The 15,852-nt window shown below is 35.5% G+C and overlaps 1 protein-coding gene across 1 annotated transcript in view; it reads left to right on the top strand.

Moving 5' to 3' along the window:
- SUGT1 (SGT1 homolog, MIS12 kinetochore complex assembly cochaperone) overlaps positions 1–15,852 on the top strand; it is a 39,344-nt gene that overhangs the window by 6,397 nt on the left and 17,095 nt on the right. The window contains exons 3-10 of the mRNA XM_025874810.2: positions 1,629–1,719; positions 2,389–2,458; positions 3,101–3,171; positions 5,431–5,484; positions 6,066–6,082; positions 8,658–8,692; positions 10,322–10,418; positions 11,187–11,294. Coding sequence (XP_025730595.1) covers positions 1,629–1,719; positions 2,389–2,458; positions 3,101–3,171; positions 5,431–5,484; positions 6,066–6,082; positions 8,658–8,692; positions 10,322–10,418; positions 11,187–11,294 — 543 coding nt within the window. The remainder of the gene's footprint in view (positions 1–1,628; positions 1,720–2,388; positions 2,459–3,100; positions 3,172–5,430; positions 5,485–6,065; positions 6,083–8,657; positions 8,693–10,321; positions 10,419–11,186; positions 11,295–15,852) is intronic.

Here is a 15,852-nt window from a genome sequence, read left to right as displayed (position 1 = left end):
GTAAGAAGCTATGAGAGGTTTTCACAATTGTTGAAAGTTTAAGTACAAGATGGTATCATTTAGCTTAGGAATTTCAGAGTGTTAGGAAACATTAATACAAATGTCATTGGTGTGTGAAAGATAACTTGGATTAAAGAGAGGTTACCAAGAGGCAGTGTGGTTTGGTGTTCAAAAAGCAGATTTGGAGTCAGACCCGGATTTGACAGTCCTGTCACTAACTGTAAGGCGATGGGATGGATCTTCTGAGCACATCTGGGGAAGAGCTTTCTGGTGAGAGGGAGCAGCAGGTGCAGAGTCCTCAGGTATTTAAAGAACAGCAAGGAGGCCATTGTGGCTAGAGTAGAGGAGCAAAAGGAAGAGTAGTAAGAAATGAGGTCAGAGAGCTAGCAGAGAGTTGTATCAGGGAGGGCCTTGAAGTTCACTGGTAGAACTTGGGCTTTTGCTTGGAGTCAGCTGAAAAGACATCAGCTGCAAAGAAGTTGGAGAAGTTTTATGCCTATTGACAAAAACAAGATCTGATTTTCGTTATTGCTTGGATCAGGATGATAGAGGTGAAGAAGGTAAAAAGTGGTTTGGATTTTAGGTATGTTGCATTTTAGGTAAATGATTACCAAGTATAGTATAATTTGATTTTGGGGAATCACGCTACTAAGAGCAAAATCAGTGACGTGTTGTTATTGAAGTAATTTTACTTTTTTTTTTTAAGATTTTATTTATTTATTAGAGCAAGAGAGCACAAGCAGGAGGAACAATAGAGGGAGAGGGAGAAGCAGGCTTCCCGCCTAGCAGGGAGCCCTGTGGGGGGCTTACTTCCGGGACCCTGGGCCGAAGGCAGATGCTTAACCATCTGAGTCACCCACCCAGGCGCCCCTGAAGTAATTTTACCTTTTAAGAAAACTACCAAATCCCTAGGATGTGTGAGCACTAGGTAGAGAATCAAAGCATTCCTATTTGCCTACATTTATTCTTGGCCTCACTGTTCGTGCTGTCGTTTCTTGCATCATTCCTGTTCCAGCTACCACTTACATACTGTGACTGCCCAGCGTGACAGATTTTTAATCTCATGTTAAATCTTGATCAATTGATGGTAGGTATCTATGAGGTACTGTATCTGGGCTTTCAACAGCGTGCGGTAATTTCTTAGGGTTGTCTGCTATTGACAGATGATGGGGGAGGGCCAGAGAAGCTTCATTGTGTCTTTATTGATTCTGTTAACCTTCCTGAGCTCTAGATTCAACTTCCATGTTTTTTGTTTGTTTTTATTGGACGGTTTCATATTTTCTAGGCATCTCAAATCTTTGAGTCTTCTCCAAATTAGGGGGAGAAAATCTTTGATGGTCAATGTATATAAATTCTTCAGAATAAATGAGGTGATAGTAATTGCCATTTAGAGTTTTTACTGTAGGCCAGGAACTGTGCTAAGATACTACATTAGGATGTGGATTTTGGGGGAGAGACTGGAGAAGGGGTGATATTGATCCTCTTGCAAAGGAAAGCTCCAAGCTTATTCTGTTCTCCTTCCTCCAAATAGCTTATGATAATAGGTTATTTGATTAAAAATCATGTTCAATTAGAATTCAGTTGCTTTTAAAAACATTCATTGACATTCAACATGTTTGTATTTGTAGGAGCTGACTAAGGCTTTGGAACAGAAACCAGATGATGCTCAATATTATTGTCAAAGAGCTTATTGTCACATTCTTCTTGGGAATTACTGTGGTAACTTTTCTTACTGAATATATTATTTCTTCTTTATAAGTTACAAATTTTACACAAGATACAGTGAATCAGATGTAGTAGATACTATCTTTGAAGGTTTTTAAGTTGGTCTTTCACACAAGGTGTGAAGTAGCTGAAACATGACAAATATGTTGAGCAACACCCATACAAATGTTCTGGATGTCTCTTCTTCCTTCAGGGGGTGGAGAATTTATACAGATTTCATTTGTAGTTATTGGGTATACTAACAAAAAATAGCATCACATTTATTGTTTTACAGACTATTTAAATGAAATGCTCGTTTGTAATTTTTGTATATTACTTGTGTAACTTTTAAATTATTCTGGGTAGAGAATCTAGGTAGGGAAAACTAAATATCTTGAGTCAAATTACATTAAGTGATGTTAATGAGAAAATTAGATGAACTTTGTGGCAAAGCTTTATACATTGAATAGCTTTAAAAAGAAAGCTAAATATTAGGCTAATAAGGTATGAGAGTGATTTTTTTTGGATTCTATCTTGGATTAGTTTTTCCTAATTTAAAAGCATTTGCCCATTGCACCAACTTGAAAGCTTAAAAATGTAGGGCTGATTCAAATTTTGTATGTAACTTGTTAGGATCCATAAATTACTGACTAAACCCTCCCCCCCCTTTTTTTTTGTATGTAGATGGTGTTGCTGATGCAAAGAAATCTCTTGAACACAATCCAAATAATTCCACTGCTATGCTGAGAAAAGGGTATGCAATAACTACTCTTCTAATTGGGTCTGGACTATAGGTAGTAGGTGTTTAGTTCGTTGAATGAATTTTAAGTTTTATGTAAATAGTAAATTCTGTATTTATACATTTTATAGCTGAGATAGGATTCAATTTTAAATATAATTTTATACTTCTATTGTAGTGTGTTGTGTGTTTTAAAATAGTGGTTGAAGTAATTACCAGGAAAAGATGAAACTGATGGATTTCAAATCCCTTTTTTGTTCATCGTTTGGAATTTATTGTATTTAACCAGGCTGGACAGGCTACATTTAATGCTTTGAAAGCCCTGTATCTGTGTACTTTACATCCCAGCTTGTTTCTGTTGATAAGTGTAATTTTATTTTTAAGAAACTTCTTTGGTTTCTTAGCATAACTATATTTTGGAATAAGCAGGTGTACACAGTTAAATCAAGAAATTCCTTTTGAAATGAGTTCCAAAATTGGGTTTTAATGAGAATTATATATAATATTACAGTATATTAGAAAATCTCTTGGCTTATTAACGTATACTTAAAATAAATTATTTTTTTACCAATAGAGAGTATTAGGATATTTAATTTAGAAATCGTTTTTGCATGACCTCATGTGTGTGTGGTATTTGTTTTTAATATGCTCATGCAGGATATGTGAATACCATGAAAAAAACTATGCCGCTGCTTTAGAAACTTTTATAGGAGGACAGAAATTAGATAGTAAGTATTGGAATTGTATGTTAATAAACTAATCCATAATTTCTGTGTGTGTGTGTGTTTTTTTTAAAGCAATCTTTTTTTTTTTAAAGATTTTATTTATTTATTTGACAGACACACAGTGAGAGAGGGAACACAAGCAGGGGGTGTGGCAGAGGGAGAAGCAGGCTTCCCGCTGAGCAGGGAGCCCAATCTGGCTCAATCCCAGGACCCCGGGATCATGACCTGAGCCGAAGATCTGATGCCTAATGACTGAGCCACCCAGGCACCCTCTTGTGATAGAGTTTTATCACAGTTCTCTAAAGCAGTGGTTCCTAAGTAGGGTGATTTTGCTTCCTGGGGGACATTTAGCAATGTCTGAAGAGATTTTTGATTATCATGACTGGTGAGTGGGGGATGTGCTATGGATACCTAGTGAGTAGAGGCCAGGGATGCTGCTAAACATCCTACATTGCACAGAATTGTCCCCCACAACAGAGAAGTAGCTGGTCCAAAATAGCAGTAGTGCTGAGGTTGGGAAACCCTATTTTAAAGTATTGCATGAGTATGTTTTTATATTTTAAAAATTTACTCTTGTATTGCTTTGAATATTTGCTCTTTTGCTGTATACCTGCTTGAGAGAGGACAGTGGGTCCAACTTTGCAATTGGAACCTACAAATTAGGAAGGAGTAGTGAATGGTACATGAATAATTTGGCAATTTAGTAAGCAAGCCAGCATATCTGCGCTTTTAGCAGATTCTAAAGAGTCCAATTATCTGTACCTTGATACATACTTGAAAACGCTGAAGAGACATAAATCATTCCATCTTGTAGATTTCTAAGCCCTATTCCTTATTTCTTTTAGAGCAATAGAAAGTTCATCACCTAAATTGTTTCGTTTATTAATATCTTCCTGCCATTGATTTTTATCTCAGGATTATTTCAAAGTCTGCCTCAAATGAAGGTGTCTGTTTTTTGGTAAAATTGCTTTTAAGGACATTTTAATTTAAAAACAAATTTGTCTTTTAATTCTAAGGAAATTTTATGTTAAACTGTTAGGGTTCCCTTATTAACCGGGTAAAAATTTATAACTCAGAATATTACCTTTTTTTCCTTTGGTATGGTAGGAAGCTTGGTTTTATTTACTGATATTCAAATCTAGGATTTCGATATAATTGTTACCCCCTACTAGAATGAATGTGTGTGTGTATGTGCCTAGGTATTAAGGCCTATACAGTTTGAATTTTATTTATAAATTAGTGTACTAGAAAATTCCATTTTAAGCAATTTTTATTTTTCAGAATAATCTTGCCTGCAATTTGAGTTTGCAAACTTTCATTTAGAGTACTTTTAATAATTTTTTTTTAAAGATTTTATTTGACAGAGACACAGTGAGAGAGGGAACACAAGCAGAGGGAGTGGGAGAGGGAGAAGCGGCTTCCCGCTGAGCAGGGAGCTGGATGCAGGGCTCAATCCCAGAACCCTGGGATCATGACCTGAGCCGAAGGCAGACGCTTAACTACTGAGCCACTTAACAACCCCCCACTTTTAATAAATTTTAACATTATTTTGGATTAGACCCTGTACTGTTTGGATTATCATTGTCCTGAGTCTTTAGAAATTAATAATTTGCTTATGTACATGTTTACATTGCTATCTCTAAATAATATAGTTCACCATCTGTAGTCTCTTGGCTGCTGTGGAATCTGGAGATAAACAGAACTGCGCAAAGTACAGAGGTGTTTTTTGGTGTTGGTAGGAATGGCACGGTAACAGGAAAAGCTACTGAGAGGAGTAGATAGAAAAAGTGGGTAGCTGCATGAGAGAACAAATCTGGGGTCAGCAGAAGTTTCTAGACCTTGGTCTAGCTGTCTGGTACCAGGCTTCTATCCCATACTAACTGATAGTGTGTTGGGTATCTAATTCAGGTCTGATTTTGTTGTGTGAGAGGAAGCTCCTTTAACAGAAGAGGAGTGAGGGGAAATGTAGATTATTTGTATCTGGGAACCAGTAAGGTTGACTGGCTAAAACCAATTTTATTTTTTAATTAAAATTCTTCAGGATGAATGTCTAAATGTTAAAAGTATTCGTATATTTATAGCTGTAGCATTATGGTTACTATAAATCCTGTTAGGACAAGTATTTTTGTCTAATTTACTGCTGAATCCCCATTGCCTAAAACACTGTTTGGAACATAGTAGGTATTCAGTAAGTATTTGTTGAATGAATATGTTAGATGGTGCTGGTGAGTGAGTGATGTTACAGTCAGCTTGTTTTTTTAGGTACAGATCCTGATTTCACTGTCTGGATTAAAAGGTGTCAGGAGGCCCAGAATGGTAAGTATGTAGGTTTCTCATGTCTTTCAGTTTACAAAGAAGTAAATTTTTGACATTTTTGGATTTAAACAAATTTTTTTTTTAATTTTATTTATTTTATTTGAGAGAGAGAATGAGATAGAGAGCATGAAGGGGGGGGGAAGGTCAGAGGGAGAAGCAGACTCCCTGCTGAGCAGGGAGCCCGATGCGGGACTCGATCCCGGGACTCCAGGATCATGACCTGAGCCAAGGGCTGCAGCTCAACCAACTGAGCCACCCAGGTGCCCTAAGCAAATGTGTTTTTAACTTTATAACTTTATAAATCATAAATTTAAATAGTGTATGTTCCCTTAGGGATTTCCAAAGTTTTGTTATGTTGAAAGGGAGATTTGGATGGATTTGTTTTGCAGTTGTGTTGCCGTCAAGAAATTACTAAAAGTCTACAGTGACTCTAGGATGCAAAATTAAACCACTTTTTAAAATTTGGAATGTATGGAAAATTGGCTTATGTAATCAGTATGTTTGTGCTATAGAAGTCATGTATGTGACTGCCTGTAAATGTACTGTTAAATGGAAATGTTTTCTTTTTATGTTTTTAATAGGATCACAATCTGAGGTGGTAAGTACAAAATTTTTATTCATGTTCTTAATTATAATTTTGCTATATATTTGAGACAGGACTCCGAATGATCTTTTACTTAGATCTTAAGCAATTCCATGTAAATACTTTTCCTCTAGCAACTGAAATAATACCATTTTTGGTGAAATAGATAAAGAGGTTTATAGTCATGAAAATTATTGGGCTTGTTTAATGTGTGATCAAGTTGATTTGGCATATTTTAGTATGGTCAGGGTGGTTATTTTTTATCTTTTCCTTGCTGAAAAGTCATCACATTTAAGTTAAACAGCTGCTGCCTAGAAAGCACTTTCAGAGTTTATTGTGGTGTACTGAGAACACAAAAGTTAAGTAAAATTTGGAAATGTTTATCTAACTCTTTTTCACATTTATTGTTTTGGATATGGAGATTTCCAGGAAGTCTTTTTCAGTTATTAAAAGTTATGGTGGAGTTGAAAGTTGATTTTTTTTTTTAACCACTTAGGTTTATATATGACACAAATAGTTACATTATGGCTAGTGGTTTTTAGCAGCGATAATATGCAGTTTAGTTAGTAAATAAAATGACGAGTCAGGAGATGTGTGTGTAGTCTTAATTCTGTTGGCGGTTACTTAACCCACTTGGGTCTTTTCATGTCTGAAGGAAGATTTACATCTCTGTCTTCCAGAATTACATTGTGACATTGAGAAAGTCTTTTATTCTCTGGGCTTTCTTCATGTGTAAACTGGGCCTAATAGAGCTAATCTCCTTCACGTTGTGAGCATCAGGTCAGATATGTGTATATGTAGTGATTGGAGTTTGGAACATCACCAAAAGTGAGCCCTCTCTGGTTATTTCTATACCTCAAAGGCTCATCCATATTCCTAAGGGTGATGGATGAGGGAAGTATTAAATGTTGGCTTCTTTCAGGGCACCTGGGTGGCTAAGTTAAGCGTCCGACTCTCGACTTAGGCTCAGATGATGATCTCAGCGTTGTGAAATTCAGTCCCCGTTGGACTCTGCGCTTAGTGTGCAGTCTGTGCTTGTCCCTCTCTCCCTGCTCTCTCAAAATAAATAAATAAAATCTTTAAATAAATAAAAGTTGGGTTTCTTCACCTGCTGGTATTTTTGTTTAGGTCTTACAGTATCATATTTGGGATTGGAACTAGTCCTGAAAACAATAAAATAGCATTTGGATTATACTTTGGTAACACAAATGGCTGTTTAGCCACAGTGCATTTTGTCACTGCTGTGGTTCACACTAGTTTAATCTTTGTACCAAGGTGAACGGGAATAATATGTTCTAGTCATTATCTCTACTTGATATCACCTAGATTCAGCTATTTCCCAATAGTTAACACTAGAGAGTAATTCTGAATTAGACTCAAATCTGTTTGGAGGGGTTTTATTTTCTTCCTCTAAACCCCATCTCTTCCCTCTCATTTAGGGACAACTTAGAGGTCACTTATGACCCAGGGCAAGTTCTTTAGATTTACATAGTCTTAACTGGCACACATGTAGTTTAGGGAAGTATTGATTGGTCAAGAATCAGTTTGTTTCTTGATGGGCGGTGTAGAATGTTTGTTGCTGAGAGACCATAAACAGAGTAAGCTGTTATCTGGAAGGCATCATGGAAATGTTCCTTCATATATTCCAGAGCAGTGTTTGATGCCACTGCTAAGCCTGAAGTTTATACTCTTTCTAAAAAATGTGGGTTTTTTTTTTTAATGTTTTTTAAATATTTTTTTTTTGTTTTTTGAAATATTTTTTTTAAAGATTTTATCCATTTATTTGACAGATAGAGACACAGTGAGAGAGGGAACACAAGCAGGGGGAGTGGGAGTGGGAGAGGGAGAAGCAGGCTTCCCACGGAGCAGGGAGCCTGATGCGGGGCTCGATCCTAGGACCCTGGGATCATGACCTGAGCTGAAGGCAGACGCTTAACGACTGAGCCACCCAGGCGCCCCTTAATTATTTTTGGTTTAGAGAGTTAACCTTGGAACTGGACATTTAAATGTAACCTTTTCCAATCATACCTTTAGAAAGTTTTTTGGGTTTTATGCTTTTTATTTTTATTTTTTATTTTTTTACTTCAATTTAATTAACATACAGTTTATTATTAGTTTCAGAGGTAGAATTTAGTGATTCATCAGTTGCATGTAACACCCAGTGCTCATTCCCTCAAGTTCTCTCCTTAGTATACATTACCCAGTTACCCCATCCCTCCACCCACCTCCCCTCCAGCAACCCTCAGTTTGTTTCCTGTAGTTAAAAGAGTCTCTGTGGTTTGTCTCCCTCTCTGTTTTCATCTTATTCTTCCTTCCTTTCCCCTTACACTTTTATTTTAAGAAGAAAAATCTTTTTTGAAATTTTAACTCCTGAAATTATAAAAATGTTGAATATTCTAGTATTTTGTGATGACTGGTATTATGTAACAGTTACGAATTCAGGTATGCTTTGTGCTTGAGGGACATTTTCATGTAGTTATTCCATATCAAAGTAACCATAGCACTAGGTAAATTAATAATACATGCATTTTAATATACAGTTTGTAAACTAATTTGTAAAAATCTTTCTCTCACAACTTGCCAAAATCAGTGTGCATCCCAGAGGACTCATCAGTCAAAAATCAAGTAAGTGTTTCTTTTTCATAAGACAATGCATGATAAATACGCCTAAAGGGAAAAGTCCTTTTTTGTTTAATAGTAAGCAAGTCCTTACCCTGTGATGTTCGGTGTTTCTTAGTTGTTTTTTTTAGAAATTTGTTTAGCCTGGGAAAACTAATTCTAAGGCTGTTGACTGATTTTAGTGTTCAGTTAAATTCAGATCAGTTCTCTATTTTAAACATGCTTCATCTGGTTCCATATTATGTCACCTTTCCATGTATGACGAGAGCTTCTTCCAGTTGTTATTACACAGGTAAATAAATTAGTAGTAGGCTTGACGGAATTGTAACTACCTGCCTTTTGTATTTTAGAGTAAATTTTTCATAGAGTGATTCTGCATGAGTTGAAGGGGACTGTTGCTCAGGGCAACAGTTACAGTAATGAATTAAGCGTCTAGCAAGTATTTGAATTTATTTTTAATTATTTATTAGCCATGTGTACAACTTGTATTCTTAGGACTGTAACAGAAAGAAACACAAGGCATTGATCGGGAGCTTTGCATCCTCACTGAATTTCAGAGGGAAACTGTGAGACTCTTACAGTTCATTTCTTTAATCAAGGTGCATTTTAATTACCTAAAATGGTTTGGAAATGTTAAAACAATCTATTCATGCTTCTTCTGGGGAGATTTAGGATGACTCTCCCAAGTACCAAGTAGACAAGGAACTTTGACTAGCTTGGTGGCAGCAGCAGGAGTAGAATACAAAAATCAAATAATAATTATGATGTTTGGAGTATAAAATAATCCAACATTGATTTAATACTGGTACTGTGTACCAGGCATTGTGCTTAGTTCTAGGAATATAATAGTGGCAGGATAGATAAACCGCTCTGCCTCATGGAGTTTATAATCTAATATAGTCTAATTTGAAAGTGAGGATCCCTACATTTCTAGAGCCTTCTGTGGGAAAGATACACATAATTAGAATCTCTAGGCACATTCGTTTTCCCATGTACCTTGAGAATGAAGGAAGATACTGTATTTAATGTTGTGCCTGGCAGGGTGAGTTAAATTTTAAGTTATTTTAATTTTAGCTCATTTGCTTCTGCTCCCTGTGTTTGGGGCTGTTTGCTCCAACTTCAGTTAAGAGATTTTGGAGTGTGGAGTCCAGCCGACATGGGTCCAGTGTAACACCTGCCACTGACTGACTGACTGCTTCGCCCATCTGGGCTTATTTTTCATCTGTAAGAGGGATAGAAGTGCTTTTTCTTAGTATTAGGTTGAAATGAAAGTGTAAAGCTATTAATGGTATATAGTAATGGTTAGCTCTTAAGAGTAAATTTCATCTTTAACATTAGCTTAAGCACAACATTATTAGAGATATAAGTTAGAACCCAGAAAATCATGTAAGTATTTAAGTCTCCTGGAAAGGTTTGAGGCATCATACCCTACTGTTCTTTTCCATTAGTGCAGGTCAAAGAAAATTAATTCTATAAAATTGTTTCTGCGAATCACCATCTGCTTTGCTTATTTGTTCCTCAAGGTGGAGCTCTTGTTGTTTATCAGATTGTAGCTTTTATCTTGACAAAACATAAAGAAGCAACAACTTTAAGAAAATTAGATGTTCTGAGGTGGTTTTTTTTCTTTTTCAATAGGTATGACTGGTATCAAACAGAATCTCAAGTAATCATTACACTTATGATCAAGAATGTTCAGAAGAATAATGTAAATGTGGAATTTTCAGAAAAAGAGGTTATTACAGTCTTTGAACTATTTTTTATTTTGAGATTAAATACTTTTATTTGCAAATATAGTATACTGCAGAATAATCTATAGCAGTTGATCAGATACATCATTTCTTCCTGAGATGTGGAAAATGCTGATGAAAATCTGAAGCATGGCTTTTCAGCTTGAATGATTTTAAATTTTGAGACAAAAGTATTTATAGTGTAGGTTCTAGCTAGATTTGCATTATTTTCTTTTTCTTTAGATTTGAAATTCAAAGCAGAACTTGGTTGACAAATATAAAAGACATTAAGATATGTGATTTGGTTACATTTGTGTGGTATACTTTGTGAAAAAGGTCTGCTTATTTGTTGTGTGATTTATATGTCCTAGAATTTACTAACCATAGTAAATTAGTGTGACTTGTAGTAACTTGATTTCTTAGCATTTAGTAGAAAACTTCGATGATATTTAAGTTAGTGGTAGAAATAGATGTTTTTGTTACATATTGTATTGTTTTGCTCTTATATCTTGAGTTTTCTAGAGATTTAAATGTTATATATGTGTTTGAAACATACCATTTTCTGCTTATTTAATAATGTACGTGGAATTCATGTAAAGGATACCAAGTAGAAAAAAAAGGATTATTTTGAATTTCTTAAATCTGATATTCCATATAAAGTGTTTAAAATAATTTGCAACAGTATTGAAATTCTGCAATTATATTCAGTTTAAGTATTTTACGTTTCATTATATAAATTTATAAAAATATGCTGCTAATTTTGTATTCATTAGTTGTCTGCTTTGGTGAAACTTCCTTCTGGAGAGGATTATAATTTGCAGCTGAGACTTCTTCATCCTATAATCTCAGAACAGAGCACATTTAAAGTACTTTCAACAAAGGTAAGACAATTTTAAAAGAGTTGTCAGTAATGGAGACATCTGGCTGGCTCAGTAAGAAGAGCATGTGACTCTTGATCTCGGGGTCATGAGTTCAAACCCCACGTTGGGTGTAGAGATTATTTAAATGAGTAAAAGTTGTAGTAGTAATATTTCTAAAATAAATACTGGTCAACTAATTGCCTGTGTGATTATAAGCTTATAGATCCTTCTAAGCACATATTTTCAAATTAAAAGGGATAGGTTAAATGGGCTCCTGGGTGGCTCAGTCAGTTGGGCATCTGCCTTCAGCTCAGGTCATGATCCCGGAGTTCCAGGATCGAGTCCCGCATTGGGTTACCAACTCAGAGGGGATTCTGCTTCTCCCTCTGACCGTCCTCTCTCTCGTGCTTTTCTCTCTCTCTCTCTCTCAAGTAAGTAAATAAAATCTTAAAAAAAAAAAGACAGGTAAATAAGGACTATAAATTTTGAGTAACAATTTTCCCCTCCCCAGATTCTAGGACAATGGAATTTAAAAATCAATTTAACCTCAGTAGTGTTTGTGTACTTAAGATTGGTATATTTCTTAAAGAGGTTTTCAAAAAAAAAAAAAGATGAAATTATCAGCCTCTCTTTAGGATTTGATACCAAAAGTCTCTTCTCTTAAACTTGTCTCTTTTGATGTATAAATATTTTCTTACTCTACCTTAACATAGTTAAAAATACAAACTACTATGAAAATGAATCTGTTCTTTTTTTTGTTTTTTAATTAAGCTGAATTTTAGAATACTTCATGAGGGAATACTGAGTGATTTAAACTGTGGTTCGAGTTAATTATATAATTTTTAGATTTCTTTTTATTTTCAAAAAGAAATAAAAAATGAGATGGAATTAAAAGTCATAGAATGTTTTAAATAGCAATCAGAAGATGTAGGTAGTATAAGTAGGACAAGTGCTGAACTGAAAAATAAATCTGACTGCTTCTTTGCTTGCCCTGTGAATTTAGACTAGTCACAGAATTATTATAGGACTAAATTTTCACTGTCTTTTAAAATGAGAGATATGGACTAAATGAGCTCTGAAATTTTTTCATCTATAAAATTGTATGAAGGTATATAATGAGGTATGACAGCAGATGATATAAGTAGACTTTTTCCATTACTGCACCTTTATACACATGTCTTACAACATACAGTGTTAGTAACTGTTGAGTTTAAGTTCTAAGGATGTTTGAATTTTCCTGTCCTAGGATAGAATCAGAGTTGGCCTGCATCTGGGAGAATATGGTAACTGGGCCTGCAGAAAGAAGAGGGTACCTGCAGAGCATTTGAGCAGAAGTGCAAAGTTAAGAAGTAGTAGTTTTGTTTTTGTTTTTTAAGATTTTATTTATTTGACAGAGAGAGAGGGAACACAAGCAGGGGGAGTGGGAGAGGGAGAAGCAGGCTTTCCGCGGAGCAGGGAGCCGAATGTGGGGCTCGATGAGTTTGGCATTTTTGTACATATTTTTATCAACATGTTTAATGCGTGTTCTTTTGAAGTAGTTAAATAGATGGTAAATGACTTAAAAACTTGTGTTACTGGGTCTCCTCATAAAATTTATGGAAGAATAGAACGTGTGGTAATAAATACATAAGTTTGTGTGGCTAGAATTGAGGATGTTAATGAAGCACTGCTATCTCTCATTCTTTAATTCTCCTTTGAAACTTCAGTGCTTGTTGATGCTAACCATTCTGCAACCCCCTCTTCTGTTTTCCCAGTTCGCTTTCCTGGTCCCTTCTATCTTAAAATGCTACATAACTACTTTTATATTTTGTATAGTAGTTTATGTATACATTTTATTCCCCTTGTGTTTAGTCTGTGAGGATGAGAAGCAAGTCATATTTGTGTGTGTGTAAAACACTTATCCTCCAGGTAAGGATGCCCCAGTTAACTCCACAAACAATGAGTAATTTTTTAGTGTATGATCCATTTGCTAAATTTGCTTATCTCTGTGTATTGTACATAGTCTGCTGCTTAGTAATTGTTGAGTGAATGAATTTAAATTGGATTCTGGTATTAACCCTTTGAAGTTGGCAGAGTATTTTTATTCGTTTTATAGATGAAAAGAAACTGAGGTTCATGGACTTTAAATGCTTTCCCCGAGTTTACATAGTTACTAAATTGTTCATCTTGGCCCAAGAGGAATACTTTTATTTCTGGAAAGCTAGTGCTTCTTTGCTTAGGTTTTTCTAAGTTCTGTAATAAGAATTAAAATTGTTAAGATGTCTAATGGAAGATGATTATTTTTCTTGTCTTAAAATTATATATATTAGTTTTGTTAGACTACCAACTTTTAAGCTGTATTTTATGGGAAACAAATTGAAATAATTGCACTTAATTTTATCTTAAGGGAAATGAAAGTTTTGAATCTTTTTTTCATACTGCAGAGGGAGACTGTTAAAATACTGAGGCTTATTTAATGATACTCAGAGAAAAATAAGTCATTTGACTTTCATATGTAGTCAAGTGTCTTGAATCCTTTATGTGAGTTGAGAAAAGAATGGTTCTGTTTAGAAGAATCTGCTTAAAATTAGAGATTCCATAAAATCTGTGCTTTAAAAACGGCTGTTTCTTTGCTTTGAGAATCCAGTTTCTTTCTTTTCCACCTTCAAGGTTGAATAAATGTTGCATATTCATGTATAATCGTTGGTTAAGTGTTATTAATTCAAGTGAAATATAATTTGCAATGAAAATAAGAGAAGTAGGACCCTTAAATTAATGAAATAGCATTTCTTAACTAAATATTTTACAATGTCATGTCTGGGTCTTTCCAAGTCAGATTTCGTATTTTTTTTCAGTACCTTTGATAGTTTTTTCTACCCTTTATTGACTACCAGCTTTCGTATCTGCCTATTAATTCATTTTCTTTATTAAGAATCTGTAGTGTTTCTTTTGTTCCATCTTGTTAATTTCATGCACTATTCTCTGCTCACAATCACAAGATTATAACTTCAGTGACAGCTGTGCTGTGAAATACTCATTTTAAAGATTAATATTCACTCCTAAAACACTAGAATTTTCAAAATCCTTTGTAGTAAATTCACCCTTGTAGAAATGTTCTTCTGGGCACCTGGCTGGCTTAGTTGGTGGAGTGTGCGACTCTTGATCTCGGGGTTGTGGGTTCGAGCCCCATGTTGGGTATAGAGATTACTTAAAAATAAAATCTTTAAAGGGAAAAAAAAATGTTCTTCTATTCCTGTTTTTTTTTTTTTTTAAGATTTTATTTATTTATTTGACAGAGAGAGACATAGCTAGAGAGGGAACACAGCAGGGGGACTGGTAGAGGGAGAAGCAGGCTTCCTGCTGAGCAGGGAGCCCGATGTGAGTCTGGATCCCAGAAACCTGGGATCATGACCTGAGCCGAAGGCATACGCTTAACAACTGAGCCACCCAGGCGCCCCACTTCTATTCCTGCTTTTAGTCAAAGCAATTTTTTTGTATTATAGCTATATAAAATATGAAGGCTTTTAACTGGAATTGTGGGAAGTAAAATGTCTTTACTTGGAGACAAATAATTGCTCCCTTCTCCCTTCTTAACTCAATAAAATTGAGAAGTTTTAGAGTGAATTCCTCTTTTTAATATTCATAGAAGAATCCTGATGATGATGTGATAGAGTTGGAGACGTTTGGGCAGGATGTTGCTGCTTTTTTAAACACAGATGTGGGGGTGTTTTTGATTGTTTTAGGTCTTTTTTAAGATTTTATGTATTTAGAGAGTGAGAGAACACATACGCAAGCAGAGGAGGGGGTCTGGGGAGAGGGAGAGAGAATCCCAACCAGACCCCGCACTGAGTGCAGAGCCTGAGGCAGGGCTCAGTCCCATAACCCTGAGATCATGACCTGAGCCAAAATCAAAGAGTCCGACGCTTAACTGACTAAGCCACCCAGGGGCCACATGTTTTATGTCTTTGATACAGCGGTGGTGGTAATAGGTTTTTTTTTTTTTTTTTTTAAGATTTTATTTATTTATTTGAGAGAGAGAATGAGATAGAGGATGAGAGGGTCAGAGGGAGAAGCAGACTCCCTGCTGAGCAGGGAGCCCAATGCGGGACTTGATCCCGGGACTCCAGGATCATGACCTGAGCCGAAGGCAGTCACTTAACCAATTGAGCCAACCAGGCGCCCCTGTGTTTTTTTTTTTTAATAAGTGATTAGTTGCTGTAATCTACAAGTTTTTTTTTTGAAGTGTATTCTTGCCCCCTTTTCTACTAATGCATATTCTTATTTTCAAAAGAAAAGGATTTTACTGCAAGTACTGCCTATAGCTGTCTTTTTAAATTAACCATACATTTTGGATAATTTTTTGATGCCCTTAAGTATTCTACAGCGAAGTATTCCACTGTATGCATTCATTGTAGGTTAGTTAGCCAGTCCCTACTGTTTGACCTCTGCAGGATTATAGTAGGTAACTGTTTTGACTGCTGTGTATTATCCCATGTAATCCTCACAAATACTGCATGGTGTAGGTATTTTTATCACCTGTTTACAGGTATAAACTGAACCCAGAGATGTTAAATAATTTGCCCAGATTTTTTTAGCTAAT

The sequence above is a fragment of the Callorhinus ursinus genome, unplaced genomic scaffold (assembly GCF_003265705.2).
Source record: "Callorhinus ursinus isolate GAN/ISIS: 27379988/994484 unplaced genomic scaffold, GSC_fseal_2.0 scaffold7, whole genome shotgun sequence".
In the NCBI taxonomy this organism is placed as follows: Eukaryota; Metazoa; Chordata; class Mammalia; order Carnivora; family Otariidae; genus Callorhinus; species Callorhinus ursinus.
The sequence above is the reverse complement of the archived record's forward strand: the minus strand, read 5'-3'. Positions and strand labels throughout refer to the sequence as shown.